This window comes from Macrotis lagotis, chromosome 1, assembly GCF_037893015.1.
Source record: "Macrotis lagotis isolate mMagLag1 chromosome 1, bilby.v1.9.chrom.fasta, whole genome shotgun sequence".
NCBI classification, from domain to species: Eukaryota; Metazoa; Chordata; class Mammalia; order Peramelemorphia; family Peramelidae; genus Macrotis; species Macrotis lagotis.
The window spans coordinates 98445571-98466183 of NC_133658.1; the positions used below are offsets into that span (position 1 = coordinate 98445571).

The window sequence follows — 20613 nt, forward strand, 5'->3', positions numbered from 1 at the left end:
AACAATTCAAAAAAGGAAACCTGGTTCAAAACTGCATATAAAATTTCAATTACTTTATATTATTTTCTGAACACAAATCATTTTATGAACTAAACCACAATATGCAGTTTGGCATAAATATGTTAATTACAAAATATAGCTACATACCACTAATACATAACTGAAAGGCCTGTCCATGTAATATAGATTTTTTAAAAATCTTAAGATTACCCACTAAACCAGGATTCGTAATTATTTTATAAACTTGCAGATGCTAACTCTATTGAAAAATATCTCTCCCAAAAGTACCATAAAAACTAGGAGAAAAAAGGAAAAAGATAGATTACAACCTAAAAAAAAAATGAGAAAATATTTAAATTCCTAAGTAGTACTTTGCTTCATTAATCTTATCCATATGCTATAGTCACACAATCATCTATTGATTTTAGGTAATGAAAACCAACCTGCCAAGGCCTCTCCCAATCCAATGGAATAGGAAATGCTCCAAGCCATGCTCCCACCACACTGGATAGCGTGGTGATCTGAAGACTATTATCCCAAATAGATGAAGCTCTGTAAAACATAAATTTGAAGCAAGCAGGTTAACTACAGGACAAACAAGTTAGCAAACAACATGAATGAAGGTTATTTTTACTTTCCTTTTTAAAATGAGGGTCTCAAACTGCTTTACCATTAATTGTTAAAAATCTATGCAAATTTATGGAAGTTGCAAAAAAGTCCTCAAATGATATATCCATGACTATACAGAGAATTAGTGAACAATATGAAGGAAGAATTCACAATACTAACAAATAATCCACATTCTATCATTAAAGATCAGGGCCATGATTCTTTCTGGTAGTCTGAGGAAGTCTATGGACACCTTCTCAGAATAATCTTTTTTTCAGCTTCTTTTTTAAGATTTTATTTATTTTGAGTTTTGCAAGTTTCCCTCTAATCTTACTTCCCTCCCCCCACGGAAAGTAATTGGCCAGTCTTTACATTGTTTCAATGGTATACAATGATCCAAATTGAATGTGATGAGAGAGAAATCATATCCTTAAGGAAGAAACATAAAGTATAAGAGATAACAAGATCAGACAATAAGATAATAGGTTTTTTCCCCCCTAAACTTAAGGTAATAATCCTTGGTCTTTGTTCAAATTCCACAGTTCTTTCTCTGTGGATACAGATGGTATTTCTCCATTGCAGACAGCCCCAAATTGTCCCTGATTGTCATACTGATGGAATGAGTGAATCCATCAAGGTTGATCATCACCCCCATGTTGCTGTTAGGGTGTACAATATTTTTCTGGTTCTGCTCATCTCACTCAGCATCAGTTCATTCAGCATCAATTCATGCAAATCCCTCCAGGCTTCCCTGAATTCCCATCCCTCCTGGTTTCAAATAGAACAATAGTGTTCCATGACATACATACACCCCAGTTTGCTAAGCCACTCCCCAAGTGAAGGACATTTACTTGATTTCCAATTCTTTGCCACCACAAACAGAGCTGCTATGACTAATATGACTGAAAGAGAAAATGAAAAATGTTGGAGATAAAGAAAAATTGGGACCCTTATGTACTTTTGGGGGAATTGTGAACTGATGTGAACTATCCTGGAAAACAATTTGGAACTATGCCCAGAGGGCTATAAAATAGGTATATACCCTTTGACCCAATCAGCATTAGATCTATATTATAAAGAGATCAAAGAAAAGGGAAAAAAGACTTTCATGTTCAAAATATTTATAGCAGCTCTGTATGTGATGGCAAAAAATTAGAAATTGAGGGAATACCCATCAATTGGTGAATGGCTGAACAAGCTGTAGTGTATTATTGTGAAGAATTACAGCTATGCTATAAGAAACGATGAACATTACACTTTCAGAAAAACTGATAGAAGTTCTATGAAATGAAGGAAAATGAAGTGAGCAGGACCATGAAAACACTGCACACGGTAACAGCAATAATGTATGATGATCAATTGTGAATAACTTAGGTATTCTGATACATATTATGAACCAAAATAATTCTGAAGGATTTATGATAAAAAAAATTTAATCTATTCCCAGAGAAAGAATTGATGGACTCTGAATGCAGATTGAAGTACACTTTTTTCTTTTTTGGGGGGGAGGGTTCCCTTGCCCTTTCAAGGAGGGGGAGGGGAAAATGGAGAGAGAATTTGGAATACAAAAATTTTAAATTTTACATGAAATTGAGAAAAAATAAAATGTGAGGAAAAAAGGAAAGATTTAGCTACTCTGCTCAATAAAATTATTAAGATGAAAAGACCCATTAAGAAAAATTAAAACTAAGTCTGAGAGCAGACTAAAACATACTTTTCACCTTTACTTTTCTTCCTTACAATGTGGCTAATATGGAAATGTTTTGCATGATGTCTAACTGAAATCATATTGCTTGTCTTCTCAAGAGGCAGAGAGGGGCTAGAAGAAATGTGTTTGGAACTCAACATTTTAAAAAATGAATGTCAGAAATAATGAAAAAAAAAAGAGAAAACCTAACATTATACATATTATATGGAGGAGGTTAGAAAGTACTTTGGAATTAGTGAGATAAGAGGCTACTTGTCATGAGTTCATTCTTTTTCCTTTCTCTTTATCACAAAATCTTTAATATCATTTCCTCCTCTTCTCTCCTTTCCCATAGATTAATGGGGTGACTTCTCAAAAAGGTCAACTCCTCAATTACTGTCTCTAATTTTCTAGTGCAGCTAGGTGGTACAATGGATAGATCACTAGTCTTGGAGTCAGGAGAACAGGAGTTCAAATCTGGCACTCAACTCTTACTGTCTGAGTGACCTTGAGCAAGTCACTCAACCCTGATGCCTCGTATCCAGGTCTATCTCCAATCGTCCTGATTCTTATCTGGCCACTGGATCTTAGTTGGTTTCAGAGGAGAAAGTTAGACTGGTGACTGAGCCCAGCACCCCCTCACTCAAATCCAATTCAGGTGTAAGTCATGGCATCACCTCCCTGATATCATGATCTTCAAGAAATGAAGGACAGACTTTATTATTTCTAATTTTCAACCTCTTCTCCAAGTACTGGTTCATTTTCCACTACCTTCAAAAATGCCCAAGCCTATTACATCTCTAAAAAAACTTCACTTGATTCAAACTCCTTCAGCTATGATCCTATATATCTCAGTCATTCCTCAGTCAAATAACTAAAAACATTGTCTACCTTCATTGCCTACAATTCCTCTTCTTACTCACTCCTCTCCTCACTCACTCACTCACTTACTTACTCTTAGCAATGTGGCTTCCAAACTCATCACTCAATTGGAACTGCTCTTTTCAAAGTTAGCAATTATCTTAATTGCCAGATCTGATGGTCTTTTCTTTGTATTTATTCTTCTAATATTTAATAGTACTGATCACCCTCTCCTTTCTAGATACTCTCTCTCTTCTCTGAGATTTTTTTCTCCTACTTCTACCCCATTCTGACCAAAACTCATTATCTTTTATTTACTGAGCTTATCATCCATACCTAACTGTGGGCATTCCCACGAGGTGTCTCCTGGGATTCTATAGTCTATTTACTCAAGTGACCACCTATATGTGTGATTATCCACTCTGCAGATCTCTATTTCCAATCCTTGTCTCTCCAATGAACTTCAAGCCTGATATATTCCAGAAAATTTTCAAATTCAACATGTCTAAAACAGAAACCAACTTTCCCTCAAAACCTAACCTCCTAAACTTTCCTATTTCTTTTTTTGGGAGGTTGTTTTTTTTTTTTCCTCAAAGGCAATGGGTTTAAGTGACTTGCCCAAGATCACAGAGTTAGGTAATTATTAAGTGTCTGAGTCCATATTTGAACTCAGGTCCTCCTGACTCCAGGGCCAGTACTCAATCCACTGTGCCACCTAGCTGCCCATTCTATTTCTTTCAAAATCACCACTACTTTTCTGTTCTCTCAGGGAGAGACCCCAAATATACAACTGGCTGTCAAATCTTGTTCCACCTCTACATTTCTCACATCTTCCAGTCTCTCCTCCATACTTGATTGTGTAACACAGATGACACCGGCACAGGACTGCCCAGCATAGTATGCCCTCATCAGAGAGGGTACTCTGCTCTATGAGCAAGGTTTAACTGGAGTAGATAACAAACAACATGAGTTGTGCAAGTTTAGAGAACCCAACCTGAGGTGTTCACATGGATATAGCAGCAGGGGTTTAATTACAAAAGCTAAGGGTAAACAACAAGTCTGTCTGGGTTTCAATTCCACCCACCTCTAACACTAGCTGTGGCCATGAGGAAGCGGCTTAACCTCACTTTCTTTCTGTATAAAATGAACATAATACCCTTAGAAACTCATCAGAGGACAGTTGTGAAGATTTGCCTAAATTCGAAACAATTCTATTTTTAAAAATAATATTTGTCCTTCATTTTCAAAGAAGGGAGCTGATGCCATGTCAAGCACGTGAATTGGATTTGAGTGGGGGGGGGGGGGGGGCTGTGCTAAATCACCAGCCTCACTTTCTCCTTCAGAGTCATCTGGGCCCACTGGCCAGGTAAGAATCAGGACTGTGGAGATGACTCTGGATGTGGGGTAATCAAGGCTAAGTGACTTGCCCAAGGTCATAGTTAGCAAGTAGCAAGTGACTGAGATTGGATTCAAACTCCTGTCCTACTGATCCAAGGCCAGTGTTCTATATGCAGATAGCCAATTTCCTTCTGTGTATAATGTTGCATTAGTCTCAATAGACAAAAGAAAAGAGTAGTTGGACAATCCCAATTAGTATGTAATCTAGAGTACTTCCAATGACAAATCTAAGACACAGAGCTGGACTTGGAGGCACTTACTAGCTGTGTGACCTTGAGCAAGTCATCTAACTACTGGCTGCCTTAGTTTCCTCATCTATAAAATAGGAATAATAGCATTTATTTCCCAAGGTTCTTATGAACATTCAAATGAGATATCTGTAAAGTACTTTGTAAATCCTAAAATGTTACATAAAAGCTAGCTATATCATCATATAAGATACTAATTGTATTTGGTACACTTTAAAAGTGATTTAATTTTCTATTATTGTTACTACTGCTATTTTCTTGTGAAAAGAACAAATCCCTAACAAATCATTACAATTCTTTTTCTTCCTGTTCCAATTCATTCTACATCTCACTACCCTCATTCTTTTAATCCTGCTCTCATTCTACTGGATTTTCATCTTCATGTGTGATACAGTGGAAAGAGACCTAGGTTTAAAGGGCCTGGATCCTCCTCTGTTCCTTATGATGACCCTCTATTAAATGTCAATGTTTGCTATGAGGGTACATTCATAAAATTTTATTGTATTCAGATGTTGTTAGGTGTTAGAGATTGTTAGGTGATAAGGAGGTCAAGAGATACACAAGTCTTCAGTCCTAAGTGACCATTGCTGTGGCTGTTTTCAACTCCATTCCTCCCAAGGGCTCCCTGCCATTGAAATCACCCAGAATTCTAAGTTTTGGCACACTGATGAGGTTCTCCAGGTCTTCAAATAATTTTTCTTTGACCTCATCAGGTTCAGAATGGTGGGAACATCTGCCCTGATAATGATGGTGTGGCACTTTACTTCATGTTTCAATCTCATTGTCATGAACCTGTCATTAACTCCTTTTGGGAGGCAAACAATCTTATTGACCAGATTAGTTCTGATTGCAAAACCTACCCTGGCTTCACAGTGCTCCCTTCACTGCAGTCACTCCAGAAAAATGTGTATCCAACTCCAACTTCAGGAGGCTGGCCTTCATATAATAGCTTTGTTTCACCCAGGGCTGCTATTTGGAAGCAACACCTGTTGAGTTCTCTTGCAACTAGAGCTGTGTATCTTTCAGGTCAACTGGATTTCATGTTATTGATTAGTGCAGACACATTCTATGTATGATAGTGAATGGAATTATCTTCACAGAAGTTTTTATACTTTTTTTGTTTCAGCTGCAGGGTAGGATCTCATCTGTCTTGGTAAACAGACCAATGGTTAATAAAGCAGGCAGCTTTTAGGGCACTTTTTTCTAACCCCTTCCTCAAGTCAGGAGATCATGAGCAGTGCGGTCCTTAAAAGGCTGCTCAGACACCTAGGGGGTTGCCACACCCCACTACTGCTTTTATTGAGAAAATAACCCTTGCCCTGAGCCGCCTATGTATATGGTTATGAATCCAGTTCCCAGTGTATCTACACCTGCAGCTCGCCTGTCATCACACGATTTTGAGATATGTAAAAATGATAAAATGAGGCAGAAGTACGTAAAAATCACTCTTTCCAGAGTCGTCACAAGTCCACTATCAGGACCAAGTGCAGACACCTGGTGATGGCTCGGGATGCAGTGGATGACCTTGGTGTCTTCAATGTCTAACCAAGTTCTTAGTGCTCCACAGTACCTGCTTCACTAGCCTTCATGGCCAATGGAATAAATTGTTCTCCTTAACCCATCCCATCAGGAAGTCTTCACATGCTTGGAGTAGACACCCCTCCCCAACTCATCAAAAGGTCTTAGACTCTCCTGGACCAGGTTTAGCCCATGGCTAAAACAGTTAACAAGGGTGTAATTGCTGTGCATGCTATAGCTTCTTAGAGCCAAAGGTGAGTTGCCAGATGAGGTAGACAGCAAAGGTGCCTGAAAGGCAGAGTACTAGACTTCCATGAATGCACCTACACCCCAAGGGAGCAGTAGAAGGTGATTCCTAAGCACAGCAGGAAGTATAGCATGCTAAGAGATAGAGACAATAAAGGGGTACACTAAGACAATGGGAGACATGGCATAAATAATAAATATTTCTTGCCTCTGTGAACGATTTCTCTATGAAGGAATACAGTGAAGAGAATGTGGAATTCAAAGACCAACTGGTAATTTCTCTGGAATGTAGAACATACACTTCTCTAAGTGTAAAAGCTGGCAGTATGAAATAAGGTGGCAAAGACAGGTTGGGGTCCGATCATGGAGAGTCTTAAACATTAGGCTGAGTAGCCTGTAGTCTAACCTAGAGGTGTCAGAAGGTTCCTGAGCAGAACAGTGACACAAACTCTGGCTTCAGAAAAATTATTTTAGCAACTGTGTAGACCACTAGTATCAAGCTCAAAATAGAAACAGAACTCGGAAGGTAGCAGCACACTGAGGAAGAAAGCCACAAAATAGCATTATTTCAGTTGTATTTTATTTGGACAGTTCCATTTACATTTTAATCTGACTTGAGTCTCTCTAGGGACTTTTGTGGACTGGTCACAAGTGAGTTTAACACCTCTGCTGTTGGCCAGGGATTGGCTTTTTATTGTACAACTGAGGAGCTTCTAAATGTCTCTAGAATCAAATACAAACTCCTCTGTTTGGTTTTCAAAGTCCTTCACAAGCTGGTCTGATGCTATATTTCCGGCTTCTTTGGGATGTTTTATATGTACTTTACATTTCAGCCAAACTGGTCTTCAGCCAAACAATGCCTCTGCTTGGCATTTGATTGATCATCTATGCTCTTCTGACTTTATAAATGATTTCTCATGAGAGCACCATCTCTTAAAAGTTCAAAACACAGTTCAAGTATAATTTTTTTACATGAAGCCTTTTCTGAAGTTCTCCATAAGAGTAGCATCTCTTAAAAGTTCAAGACACAATTCAAGTATTTCGAATATGAAGTCTTTTCTGGTGTTCCCAGCTATTAGTGTTTTCCTTCTCAAAGTAGCTTTAACTGCCTTGCAGACATTTGATATATATGATTTACATTTGTGCTGTTAATTTATTTTATGTATCTGCTTCTATCATTAGAATGTAATTCTTTATAGGGTAGCTTAGGAGTCAGAAGGACCTGAGTTCAAATTCGGCATTAGAAATTTGAAATTTACTAGCTGTGTGACCCTGGGCAAGTTACTTAAGCCTACTGCCTTGTAAAAACCAAAAAAATAATGTAATTCTTAAAGTCAGGGATTGTCTTCTCAGAATGGAATACAGTGTCTAACACATACAAGGAACTAATTAATGCTTGTTGACTGACTGATCATACAAATATCTGGTTAAATCAAGGAAAAATATTATTTAACTAAGCAACCAATCCACTATTAGCTACCTGAAGAGGATTTCCACAAGAGGTCAGCTAGCCTTTAAAAGATATCAATGGGGGAGGGGTGGAGCCAAGCGGGGAGGGAGCCAAGATGGCGACAGGAGAGGATCCTCTCTTAGGTTCTCGTTCTCTCTCTCTCTCTCTCTCTCTCTCTCTCTCTCTCTCTCTCTGATATTTCCAAACCCATAAAATAAGGACTCCAACTGAATTTTTGAGACAGAACCCACAGAGAGATCCAGTGAGGCAATTCTCCAGCCCAAGGTAACCTGGAAAATAGCAGAAAGGCTCTGCTCCCCGGGGTTGGAAGGGCCGCCCACCAGAGTGAAGGAACTTCAGCCTCCCAGAGGCAGCCCCAGGGCACTGGGAGCCTAGGCTCACCACAGCTGGGGCAGTTTCCTGACCTATACTCTGGGGAGCACTAGGTACAACTTGGGGTATGGGGGGGGGGCGGGGGGAGACCTCTGCCAGAGTGAGCATGTGAAGCCCAGCCCTCAGGGCACACAGCAAACAGCATGGCCTCAGCTGCCCAGATCCTGGAACAGGAAACAGAAGCCAGTAAGCAGGAGCCCCCAGGCATGAGTGCTGAGCCTAGGTAGGGGAGTGGAGAGAGACTTCCGAGGTCTGTCCTCTGTCCCTGGAACAGGACTCTGGGGCTCTGACCACATTCAAATCCTGATCTCAGTCTAGGCCCCCCAGAGAACAGCAGGGCCCTCCTACCTCAGCCCCGTGGCAAATGGGTACATTTGTGGCCATCCACAGACCAGGAGGGAGGACAGAGCCTCACACACTGAGATACTTGTGGGGGGGGGGTGTCCCAATAATACTCAAAAGCTCAGGAAGCACCCCAAAACCATGCACAGGCTGGAGAAATGAGTAAGCAGAGAAAAAGGAACATCATTGAGAAATACATTGTCTATGATCCCAAGAAGGATCAAAATACTCAATCTGAAGATGAGGAAGTACAATTCCTGCATCTAAAGACTCCAAGAAAAACAGAAATTGGACTCAGGCTATGACAGAGCTCAAAAAAGACTTTGAAAATCAAGTGAGGGAGACAGAAGAAAAATTGGGAAAAGAAATGAGAGATGCAGGAAAAACATGAAAAAGAAGTCAGCAGCTTAGTCCGCTGAGCCACCTGGCTGCACATTATTATTATTATTATTATTATTATTATTATTACTATTATTATTACTTTTAATTTTTTTCTATTTACTTTATCGCTCATATGGGTCTATATTTTTGGGGGGAGGGGGCTATATTATGTTTATTCTTAAACAAGAATATTTTAATAATGTATAAAAAAAATCATTTGTACAACATAAGAATTAAAAAAAAGTTCCAATGAAGGAGAACACAGAACTTCTTCCAAAAGCAGGAAATAAAAAATTATAAAGCACTTACTATTATAAACTAGGCACTCTACAAAGCACTGGGGATACAAAAAAAAAAAGCCCACAGTCCCTACTCTCCTGGAGCCCACAATCTTTGGGGATAGACAATATGCAGACATCTGCATACAAATAAGATCTGTCCAAGGCAAACAGGAGACAAACCACATGGAAGGCACTACTACAGAAAGGAATCAGGAAAGGCTTGCAGAAAGTGGGATGTGAAAGTTGTCACAGAAGATAAAGGCAGAGATGAGGAGGCAGAACATGCAAGGCATGGGAGACAGTCAAGAGTCTTGCACAAGGCGGGCAGAGCCAAGATGGCGACTCATAAGCTAAGGACTCTAACTAAACTTTGGAGAGACAGAACCCACAAAGGGAACCAGCGAGGCAGTTTTCCTACTCAAGGTAACCCGGAAAAGAGCAGAAAGACTCTGCTCCCGGGAGTCGGAGGGGCAGTCTGCCAGAGCAAAAGAACTTCAGCATCCTGGAGGCAGCCCCAGGGCGCTGGGAGCTGTGGCTCACGGCAGCAGGGGAGTCTCCTCAGCTGCACCCCGGGGAGCACCGGCACAAAGTGGGGGAACGGGGGGGGGGGGGGGGGGGGGACCGGGACCTCTACCCAGCCCTCAGGGCACACAGCGAACAACATGGTCTTTTGGCAGCCCAGATCTGGAAACAGAAGCAGGCCTAGCACATAAGCAGGTAAGCAGGAGCCCCCAGGGCATGAACCCATTGAGCTGAGGGAGGGGAGTAAAGAGAGACTGCAGAGCTCTGTCCTCTGCCCCTGGAACAGGACTCTGGGGCTCTGACCACATTCAGAGCCTGATCCCAGTCTAGGCCCCCCCCCCAAATAGAACAACAGGGTCCCCCCCACATTGGCCCCGTGGCAAAGGGGGGCGCTTATGGTCATTCACAGACCAGGAGGGAGGACAGAGCCCCACACACTGAGACCCTTGTGGGAGTGTCCCAAAAGCTCAGGAAGCACCCCAAAACCAGGCCCAGGCTGGGAAAATGAGCAAACAGAGAAATAAGAGGAAGACTATTGAGAAATATTTTGCAAATGAGCCCAAGAAGGATCAAAATACTCAGTCTGAAGATGAGGAAGCACAAGCTCCTCCATCTAAAGACTCCAAGAAAAGCAGAAATTGGGCTCAAGCTATGATAGAGCTCAAAAAAGACTTTGAAAATCAAATGAGGGAGTTAGAAGAAAAACTGGGAAAAGAAAGGAGAGAGATGCAGGAAAAACATGAAAATGAAGTCAGCAGCTTAGTCAAGGAAATCCAAAAAAATGCTGAAGAAAATAGCATGCTAAAAACCAGCTTAGGTCAAATGGATAAAACAGTTCAAAAAGTTATTGAGGAGAAGAATGCTTTAAAAAAGCAAAATTGGCCAGATGGAAAAAGAGATAAGAAAACTCTCTGAGGTGAACAAATCCTTCAGACAAAGAATAGAATTCAAGGAGATTGATGAATTTACCAGAAATCAGGAATCAATACTTCAAAACCAAAAAAATGAAAAATTAGAAGAAAATGTGAACTATCTCATTGAAAAAACAACTGATATGGAAAACAGACTTAGGAAAGATAATTTAAAAATTATTGGAATACCTGAAAGTCATGATCAGGAAAAGAGCCTTGACATAATTTTCAAAGAATTACTACAGGAAAATTGCCCTGATATTCTAGAAGCAGAGGGCAAAATGGAAATGGAGAGAGTCCACCAATCTCCCCGATTAAGAGATCCCAAAAAACCAACCCCTAGGAATATTATAGCCAAGTTCCAGAACTCCCAAGTCAAAGAGAATATATTACAAGCAGCCAGAAGGACAGAGTTCAAATATCGTGGAGCTGCAGTCAGGATCACACAGGACTTAGCAGCAACTACATTGGAAGCTCGTAGGGCTTGGAATACAATACACCAGAAGGCAAAAGAGCTTAGAATGCAGCCAAGAATGAACTACCCAGCAAGGCTGAATGTCCTCTTCCAGGAAAAAGTGGACTTTCAATGAACCAGTTTCAAATGTTCCTTTTGGAATAGCCAGAGCTGAACAGAAAGTTTGATCTTCAGATACAAGACTCAGGTGAAGCATTGGAGACTGGAGGAGAGGAGGGAAATATGAGGGACTTAATGAGGATGAACTGCATGTATAGAAAAATGATACTGATAATATTCATATGAACCTTCTCAGTTAATAGAGCAGGTAGAGGGAGCTTTTATAGTTGAAGCACAGGAGAAAGCTGAATTCAAAGATAAAATATGGTGTAAAAATGGAGTCAATAGAAAAAAAGGGAAATAGAATGGGAGAAAGAAAAAGGAGAGGGGGAATAGTCCAAGATATTTCACATAATAAGATTTTTTTTATTACAATGAGCTATTGCAATGATATGGAAGGGGGGAGGCAAGGGGGAATGAGGGAACCTTTGCTCTCATCAGAGATGGCTAGGAGAGGAAACAGAAAATATACTTAATGGGGTATAGACATCTGGAGTAAGGGGGGGGGGGAGCAGGGGGTGGAGATGTGAATAAAGGAGGAGAGGATGGACCATGGGGGGAGAGTGCTCAGATATAACACATTTTCTTTTTTACTTCTTGTAAGGGGCTGGGATTGGAAGGCCTGCCCAGGACCATAGGGCCAGGTGGATTCTGGGCCTAAGGGGTGGTATGGGGGCTCAGGGCTTCTTGGCTCCAGGACCAGGGATCTGTCTGCTGTACCACTCAGCAACCCTACAGCAGAGTCAGAGTGAAAGGAGAGAGAAAATATAGTACATGGTAGTGGAGAAATAAGAAAGGAGGGAGTTGTGATCAGCAATGGCAACAGTGGACAAATATGGAAGTAACTTTTGTGATGGACATCATAAAGTATGTGATCCACCCCTTTTGTGATGGACTTATCATAAAGAATGTGATCCACCCATTACAGAGCTGTTGGTGTTGGAACAAAGACTGAAGCACATTTTGTTATTATTATTTGGGGGAGGGTGCAGGGCAAGTGGGGCTGGGTGGCCTGCCTGGGGCCACATAGCAGGGTGATCTTTGGGTGTCTGGGGCCAGATTTGGACCCAGGTGCTCCTGGCACAAGGGCCAATGCTCTGTGTGCCACCCAGCCACCCCTACTATTATTACTATTTTATTTTGGGGGGGTCTTTTTTTTCCTTTTTGGTTTTTTTGCAGGGCAGTGGGGAAGGGTGGCTTGCATGTCACATGGCTGGGTGATTGTTGGGTTTATGAGGCTGGATATGGACTCGGGTGCTCATGGCTCCAGGGCTGGTGCTTCATCCATTGTGCCACCTGGCCATACCTACAATTATTACTATTATTTTTTTAATTTTAATTTTTTTTCCTCTCCCCTTTACTTTTTTCACCCAAGCAAGTCTACCTATATTCATGGGGGGGAGGGGTATTTTGTTTACTTGTAAACAAGAATATTTTATTAATGTAAAAAACATTTGTACAAAATGAGAATAAAAAATAAATTTAAAAAAAAGAGTCTTGCACAAGGCATAACCAGGAGGCCAGTATCACTGGACACAGAGCACGTGGAGGGAGCAAACAGAAGATCAGAAGGGTGAGAAGGGGCTCTCAATACCAAAGATTTATTATTGGATCCTGGTGACAGGGAGTCAACTCTAGTTTACTAAATAGAGAGATATCACTCTGACAGTCAAATAGAAGACAAACTGGAGTGAACAGACATTTAGGACAGACAAACTAGAATGAGGTGATAAGTAGGGGGCGTGTCCGAGGAGGGGGAGGGGGACATATGCAAATGATCGACAGACCCTGACAACAAATTGGATATGGGGGTTGAGAGAGAGGAATTGAGAATGATACTTTGGTTGCAAGCCTGGGTGACTGGAAGGTTGGTGGCATTCTTGATAAAAACAGGCAATTTAGGAAGAGGGGAGGGTTTGGGGAGAAAGATAATGAATTCAATTTTGGACATTTGGGTTTATGATTCATTCATCTATATGGAGTCTAGTTCAAGAAAATAGGCAATTGAAGATGTGAGTTTTGAGGTCAGCAGAAAGGTTAGGATTAGATAAATAGGTCTGAGAATCATCAATAGAGATAATAACTGAATATGGAAGGTGACAAGGACTGAAAGAATTTAGAAGAAAAAGAAGACACAGTCTAAGATAGACCTCATGATCCTTTAGTTAGCTCAAATTAGTGGGAAGTTTTTCCATTCAGCAAGTCTAAATTTACCTCATCATAACTTCCACTTATTGTTCCTAGTTCAAGCATATGAGGTCCAATAGCACAAATTTCATCCCTAGTCCATATAATGGCCCTACAATACAAAACAGCTATCACATCCCCCATGAATCTCTTTTCCAGATTAAACACCCCCAGTTTCTTCATAATGAATGGATGATGATTTCATTAACTTTTAAATAAAGTTTTTTATTTTTGACAAGGTATTTCAAAAAACAAAGTAAGTGTATTGTTGAACTTCATGATTATTGCTATCCCAAAGTGGAATGGCTCTCAGGAGGCTACAAGTTCCCTCTTTATAATGAGTCTTTAGGCAAAGGTTAAATGACAACCAATGTAAGATGTTGAAGAAGAGATTCTTAGCCAAGTTTTAGATGGATTCTCAAATTTCTTCTGATTCTGAGGTTTATGATTTAATTTGCTTTTATTTTGCTAATGTAATCAGCAAAAGTAATTGTTACATTTAATAACAATGTTTACAGTCTACCAAAAATAATCTTAGGTACAACAAATAACAATACTTTCAAACAGCACTGCTAATAGTCTCAGCCTTTTTATGTCAATTTTGTCCCTTTGCAGACACTAATTTTTAACTGCTGCTTGATACTACATACACTAAAAATGAAATTATTACTTTTTGAATGAACTCAAATATAATAACTTCCTTGACCTGTTTATTAGATTTTTACCACCAGACATTTTGCTTAATGTTGACAAGGGTTTTATTAGTTTGTTCTACTCATCTTAATTCACATAAAGTTCTATTAAGCAGGGTATTTATAACAGAAATAACAAGAGCTTTTAATCACAAGATCATAAATAATTTAACATGAAGTAAACTGTCTATGCATAAAATTCATTTGTGGTATTTAAGGCTACATATATTTCACTACAAAAACCAACAAATTCTAGTTTTCTTTAAACAAAAGAATAGTAAAATGTCAGCTTTCAAATACTTTCTGCTCCTTCTCTCTCACTGCTATCATTAGAATAATGGATCAATGAATTCTCTTTCTAAAAGGGACCTCAAAACAACTTTCTCTTATAGGAGAGGAATCAAGTCCAGAGAAGCAGATAATTAACAAGGGGCAGAATCAAATTTGAACCCACATCCCATGACTTAGGCACATCCTCAACTGTACCAGTGCTCCCTCTCTGCAACTCCCTTTTATATGAATGCTGTGGTCCTTCATCAAAACTCATACCTCTCAGACCAGCCAACACAACCAGAAAGGACAATGATCAATGTTAGAAGGGATGTGGGGAATCTGGGACACTAATACATTGTTGATGGAGCTGTGAACTCATCCAACCTTTCTGGAGAGCAATTTGGAATTATGCCTAAAGGGGAACAAAAATGTGCATACCCTTTGACCCAGAAATACCACTACTGGGTCTATACCCTGAAGAGATTATGAAAAAGGGTAAAAACATCACTTGTACAAAAACAAAGGGTGTTATATGTATGTCATGGAACACTATTGTTATATTAGAAACCAGGAGGGATGGGAATTTAGGGAAGCCTGGAAGGATTTGCATGAACTGATGCTGAGTGAGATGAGCAGAACCAGAAAAACACTGTACACCCTAACAGAAACATGGGAGTGATGATCAACCTTGATGGACTTGCTCTTCCCATCAGTGCAGCAACCAGGGACAATTTTGGGCTATCTGCAATGGAGAATATCATTTGTATCCAGGGAAAGAATTATGGACTTTGAACAAAGATCAATGGCTATTACCTTCAAATTAGAAAAAAAAATTGTATTATTATGTAATTTTACTATCTCATACTTTATTTTTCTTCCTTAAGGATATGATTTCTCTGTCATATGCAACTGAGATCAATGTATAACATGAACCTAATGTAAGGACTAACAGAATGCCTTCTGTGGGGGGTAGGGGGAGGGAAGAAAAAATAGGGGAAAAATTGTAAAAGTCAAAATAAACAAAATCTTTCTTAAAAAATACTTTGTATTTGTAAGACTAAGTTTTCAAATTGAGTTTTATGCTTATCAGCATTTAGCAAGTCCCAGTGCTCAAAGAAAAAAAAAATATGGTAAAGAAAAAATCCTTTTCTGCTATAATGTTCAAAAGAGTAAATCATAATAATTTCTTTCCCAAATCAATTCAATTTTGTTAATTGATTTGTAGTTCTATTATGAACTCTTATGCTATTTGGTATTTAGTTTTAAAGGTTCTCAGAATGAAGACACAACTGTAAGCCTTTAGCTTATTGCTTCATTGTCTTTTATTTTTAGAAACTAGATTGAGTTGCAGGATGAAACAAGGATGCCATTATCACCATTACTATTTAATATAGTATTAGAAATATTAGCTTTAGCAATAAGTGAAGAAAAAGAAATTGAAAGAATTAGAATTGGGAATGAAGAAGTGAAACTCTCACTCTCTGCAAATGATATGATGATATACCTAGAGAACTCTAAAAAATCATCTAAAAAACTAATGGAAACAATTTGCAATTTTAGCAAAGATGCAAGTTAAAGCTTCTACAGAGCCTCAAAGAGTTAATTTCTAAGTGCAGTCTTAATTTATATCTATGGAAAAGTAGCATACACTCTGGAAAACAGAGACTTAATATTTTTATTTTTTATTTGTTTTACATGGTATCATGGCTCCAAAACTGTTGTCATTGAGTGACCAGTCTACCAGTTCCATACTTTTTAAATTAGTTAGGTCCTTTAAAAGCAGACTCCACTGGTACCCTCCCTCTCCAAGAAGAGTCCCCCATATGCTGAGTGCATTTATCCCACACAGCAAACTTTTGGAAAAACACAAATGAACATTGCTCAGGAAAAGCAAGAATAGAAGGGGCTGTGATCTACATCATTAGAAAAAACTCATCAGTCAGTAAGATCACATAATTCATGAAAGTACAATTTTTAGATATACACTTGCATTATAATCCCAAAGAAAAGAAAATCTTGGCTGGTATGAAAAAAATGAACACAAATTTGTTCATTCAACTTCAGAATATCAGAAGTAGAAGTTAACCTTTCAAGTTTAAAAGGAACTTGAGCATTTCAAAATAAGGATATAGTAGGTGGTAAAATTTATGAAATCTACTAACTCATTTCTATGCCAATAAGTAATATAGGTTGAAAAAAAGTAATATTCAGTCTTATTATCCCTCCTTTTCTAAGTCCCAGGTAGGTACGAATATTTAATTATTTCCTGCATCCCCTCAAGTTGAGCTCATCAAAAGTATTCAATAAAGTTTGCTGACTGATGAAGTGAAACACTTGTAGATAAAGAATAATCTTCATTTCCCTTTTGCTTTTCTAATAGGAATATGTTAACATCAGACTTCTTTTGAAAAAATTTAACAATGACAAACCATCGTACAGTTTAACTCAACATCACCAGAGATTAAAGAACACATTTCCAAAAAAGAACCTGACAAATCTTACCCACTAGTCCCCTGCTGTGAAAGGTTATGATTTAGAAACAGAAGGAATCATGGGGATCATCTGGTCTAACCTCCACATTTTAAAGACTTAGTGATCACAACTTTCCTGGGAGTGTTCCTCTATGTCACATGAGAAATAACAGAGCCAGGATTTGAATATGAATCCAGTGTTATTTCCTATATATCGCTAAACAAGAAGTTACATAACTCTACACAAAAGAATTTATTTCTGTCATTCTACTTTAAGATTATAAAATATTGTGACAAAGGAACTGTACCTAGTTGACACATAATACAATAATTTGAAATACAGACAAGTGGTACTAGGTGTATATGAATAAAAATTTATATCAAATAAACAATTACAACTTACCCATTTTTAGTGAAAACTCGCAACCATGCTTTAATATTTGGTCCTAATAAACACAGACAAGGTAATGTGGTAAAAGTTGACAAAATAACAGCAAATAAAAATGTTTCCAGCATTAACCTAGAAAAAAAAATCATCATGAATCATTTCCAGAAGTTTTAAGTCCTTTCTGTAAGAATAGTAATAATTTAGGTAGATCATCTTTACAAAATCAAAATTTTTTTTCATAATTGAAGAAAATCCTCTGGCCTCTGGTTCCAGTCCTTCTCCTGAATCCTTCAGAACCCCAGACAATTCCACTAAAATTGGACTCTAAGCAGCAAGCCTGGTCCTAACATTCACCCTGGCACTAAAACCTTAGGACTTAAGAACTTTTCTATACTGTTCCTGGATCTCCTACATGTGCTGTCTCTCCCATTTAGAGGGTGAGCTACTTGAGAAGTGGAATTGTTTTTTTTCTATTTGACTCACAATGCTTAGTATATAATAAGCACTTAACAAATGCTTTCCCATTCAACCTACCAAAGCAGTTTAATAGATACACTGTCTAATGTATGTGCATAAGAAAGATGTACTACTCAAATCAGATTATCAACAGGTTGCAAGAGTATTTTTTTGGAAAAATACTCTAAGAGTAAAATTTTATAGCTATGCAACCATTATAAAACAATCTTTGGCATGCTTTGGCTCCACTTAAAGAAAAGCATGATTATTAATCATTTCAATAACTAAATAGAATACATAAAATGAAAAATTTAAGTATGCATTCCAGATGAACTATTTCCCTTGACCTCTATACAACCCTCATTTCTTCCATATAACCTTTCTCCATATTTATTTACATTCATTCTAAATACATTTTCAACAAGCTTGAGACTAGTTTTTAATTCAATGATTCTTCTCTCCTATTCAGAACTCAAATTCTCTTTTTTTAGAGTCAATTAATAGTATGTTATCAAATTATTTAAGGAAGGGGCCAGCCTTCCCCACCAACTATTAAACAACTACCCCACACAGGACAGTCAAGTTGAACAATAAGGTGCCAGACAAGACAAACCACCACCACCACCACCACTACCCTGTCCTCAGACAGCAAAGAACCCTGAATCTAAGACTGGGGAACAGCAGTATCCCACAAATCATCAAACCTGATTCCAGTCCTCCCCATAGCTATCACTGAGGAGAAATCATTGAGAGGAGACCCAATTTCCTCCACATCACCACCATCAATAACAGCTAACCAAACGCCACGCAGATAGAACAGGAGTTCTGGAAGTAACAGTGCTGTCTGGACTCCAATTCTGTCTCCAGCTCAGCACTCACCATTGTCATCTGGTAAAATAACTTCTGTGGAAAAGGATCTAACTGTCCCCAACTGCTTACTAACTGCCATACATGGGGCAGGCAAACTAATCTAGTTAAAGGAGTAAGATATCCTGAGGGCAAGATCAGAAGCAACAGTACCAGAGTACTACCTGCTCCCTCAGACCTTGACAGAGATGGTTCATAACACTGAACCCAAGAGCCTTAAGAAAAGCAATGCTTACAGACCAGTGCCTTCAGTCATCAACCTGGAAAGAAAATCCTGTAGAGATCCAGCCAACAATGAGAGAAGATTCAGAAACAAAAGTTCTGGCCCCCAAAGTCCTTGGGCCTGTCAAATGGTTCAAATATCAGGAACTGAAACGATTTTGTCAGTGAATGACATTAAAGAAGAGACATTACTATCTTCTTTGAAGATATACCCTAAAGACCATCATGGGATCTTTCTATGTCACTTGCATCTTAAATCTTCCATATGTATTATCTTCCCCACAAAAGTGAACTAGAGAGTAAGATCTGTTTTACTTTTCTACTTATTCCCATGATGCTTAGCAGTGTTTTGCAAGTAGAAAGTATCTTAATAAATGCTTCACTCATTAAATAACCGAAGAATTATTCAGATTTAGTATGGTTTTAAACCACAAAAATCACTAAAAACCAAGCTTCAGAAAAAACAGAACATAAAACTCATGAAATTTTTATTCCGCTAATTTAGAAATTGGAATAATTCTAAAATGGGTTTGTGACAATGTTACTATTTTTTACTAAGAAAAAAGGTTCATTAAGCCAATGGACTGTAAATAAAATTATTAGAGGTCTATTTAGCATGCTTAAAATAACTGATGTTTACAGGTTACTTTAGGTGCATTATTTTACTTAAATTCAATGTGTTAAATATAAATCATTCTTTGTCATTTAATATTATTTTTTGGAGATTCTCTAAGTATATCTCAACAAAGCAAGATTTTAAAAATTCTCACATGTAAAGATCTCAGAAGCATTAAATGAATATAACTATCCTAATGTATCTTTAAAGTAAAATGATAACATTGACCTTTGATTTATTTTAATAAAAGCCCTATTAAGCTATAAATGCCATATACCTAGCATCCTAGGAGATCATCTTTTAACCATAAGCATTCTCTAATGTGCACCTTAGATTGCAAATTAGTTACCAAAGAGTTTTTACAAAAAAATTTCATATAAGATGGTAAATTCAGACTTACTCTATTAGTGGTGCTCCATATAGAACAATTATTGCATGATAGAGAAGGCAAGATATAAAAAAGTAGACACAAGACTTCAGAAGTCTGAATATCTAAAAAAAAACACAAACAAAACCCAAATACTTTTAAGGTGGAGTTATTATTACAAGGGTACCAAATTCATCATTTTATTTATACCTAACATCCTTAGCACTTCAGCAGCTAGGTGGAGAGTGTTGACCCTAGAATCAGGAAGATCTGAATTCAAATCTAGCCTCAGATGAGTACTAGCTATGTGATCTCAAGCCAGTCACTTCACCTGTCTGTCTCAGGTTCCTCAATTGTAAAATGGGGATGAAAATAACAACACTGGCTTCCCAGGGTTACTGTGAGGATCAAAAAAAAAAAGAGAGAGAATTACATACTACTTCATTAGTGCAGTCTGGCACATGTAAATGCTTTATGAATGTTAGCTATTATTATTATCGTGAAGATCAAATGAGATCATATTTGTGAAGAGCTTAACATAGCGTCTGGCTTGTAGCTGGTGTTTAATAAATGCTCATTTCCTTTTTTTCCCCTTAAAAATACAGGAAAAAAAGTTGTGAATTATCTTGACTTTCTACAGATTATACTTAGGG

General features: G+C 38.4%; 1 protein-coding gene across 2 annotated transcripts in view; it reads right to left on the reverse strand.

Annotated features, from left to right (window-relative positions):
* PIGF (phosphatidylinositol glycan anchor biosynthesis class F) overlaps window positions 1–20613 on the reverse strand; it is a 40815-nt gene that overhangs the window by 15042 nt on the left and 5160 nt on the right. For both annotated transcript variants that reach the window (XM_074205227.1, XM_074205235.1), the window contains 3 exons: window positions 19994–20085; window positions 17448–17564; window positions 444–552 (listed from right to left, as the gene is read on the reverse strand). In XM_074205227.1, the coding sequence (XP_074061328.1) occupies window positions 444–552; window positions 17448–17564; window positions 19994–20085 (318 nt within the window). The remainder of the gene's footprint in view (window positions 1–443; window positions 553–17447; window positions 17565–19993; window positions 20086–20613) is intronic.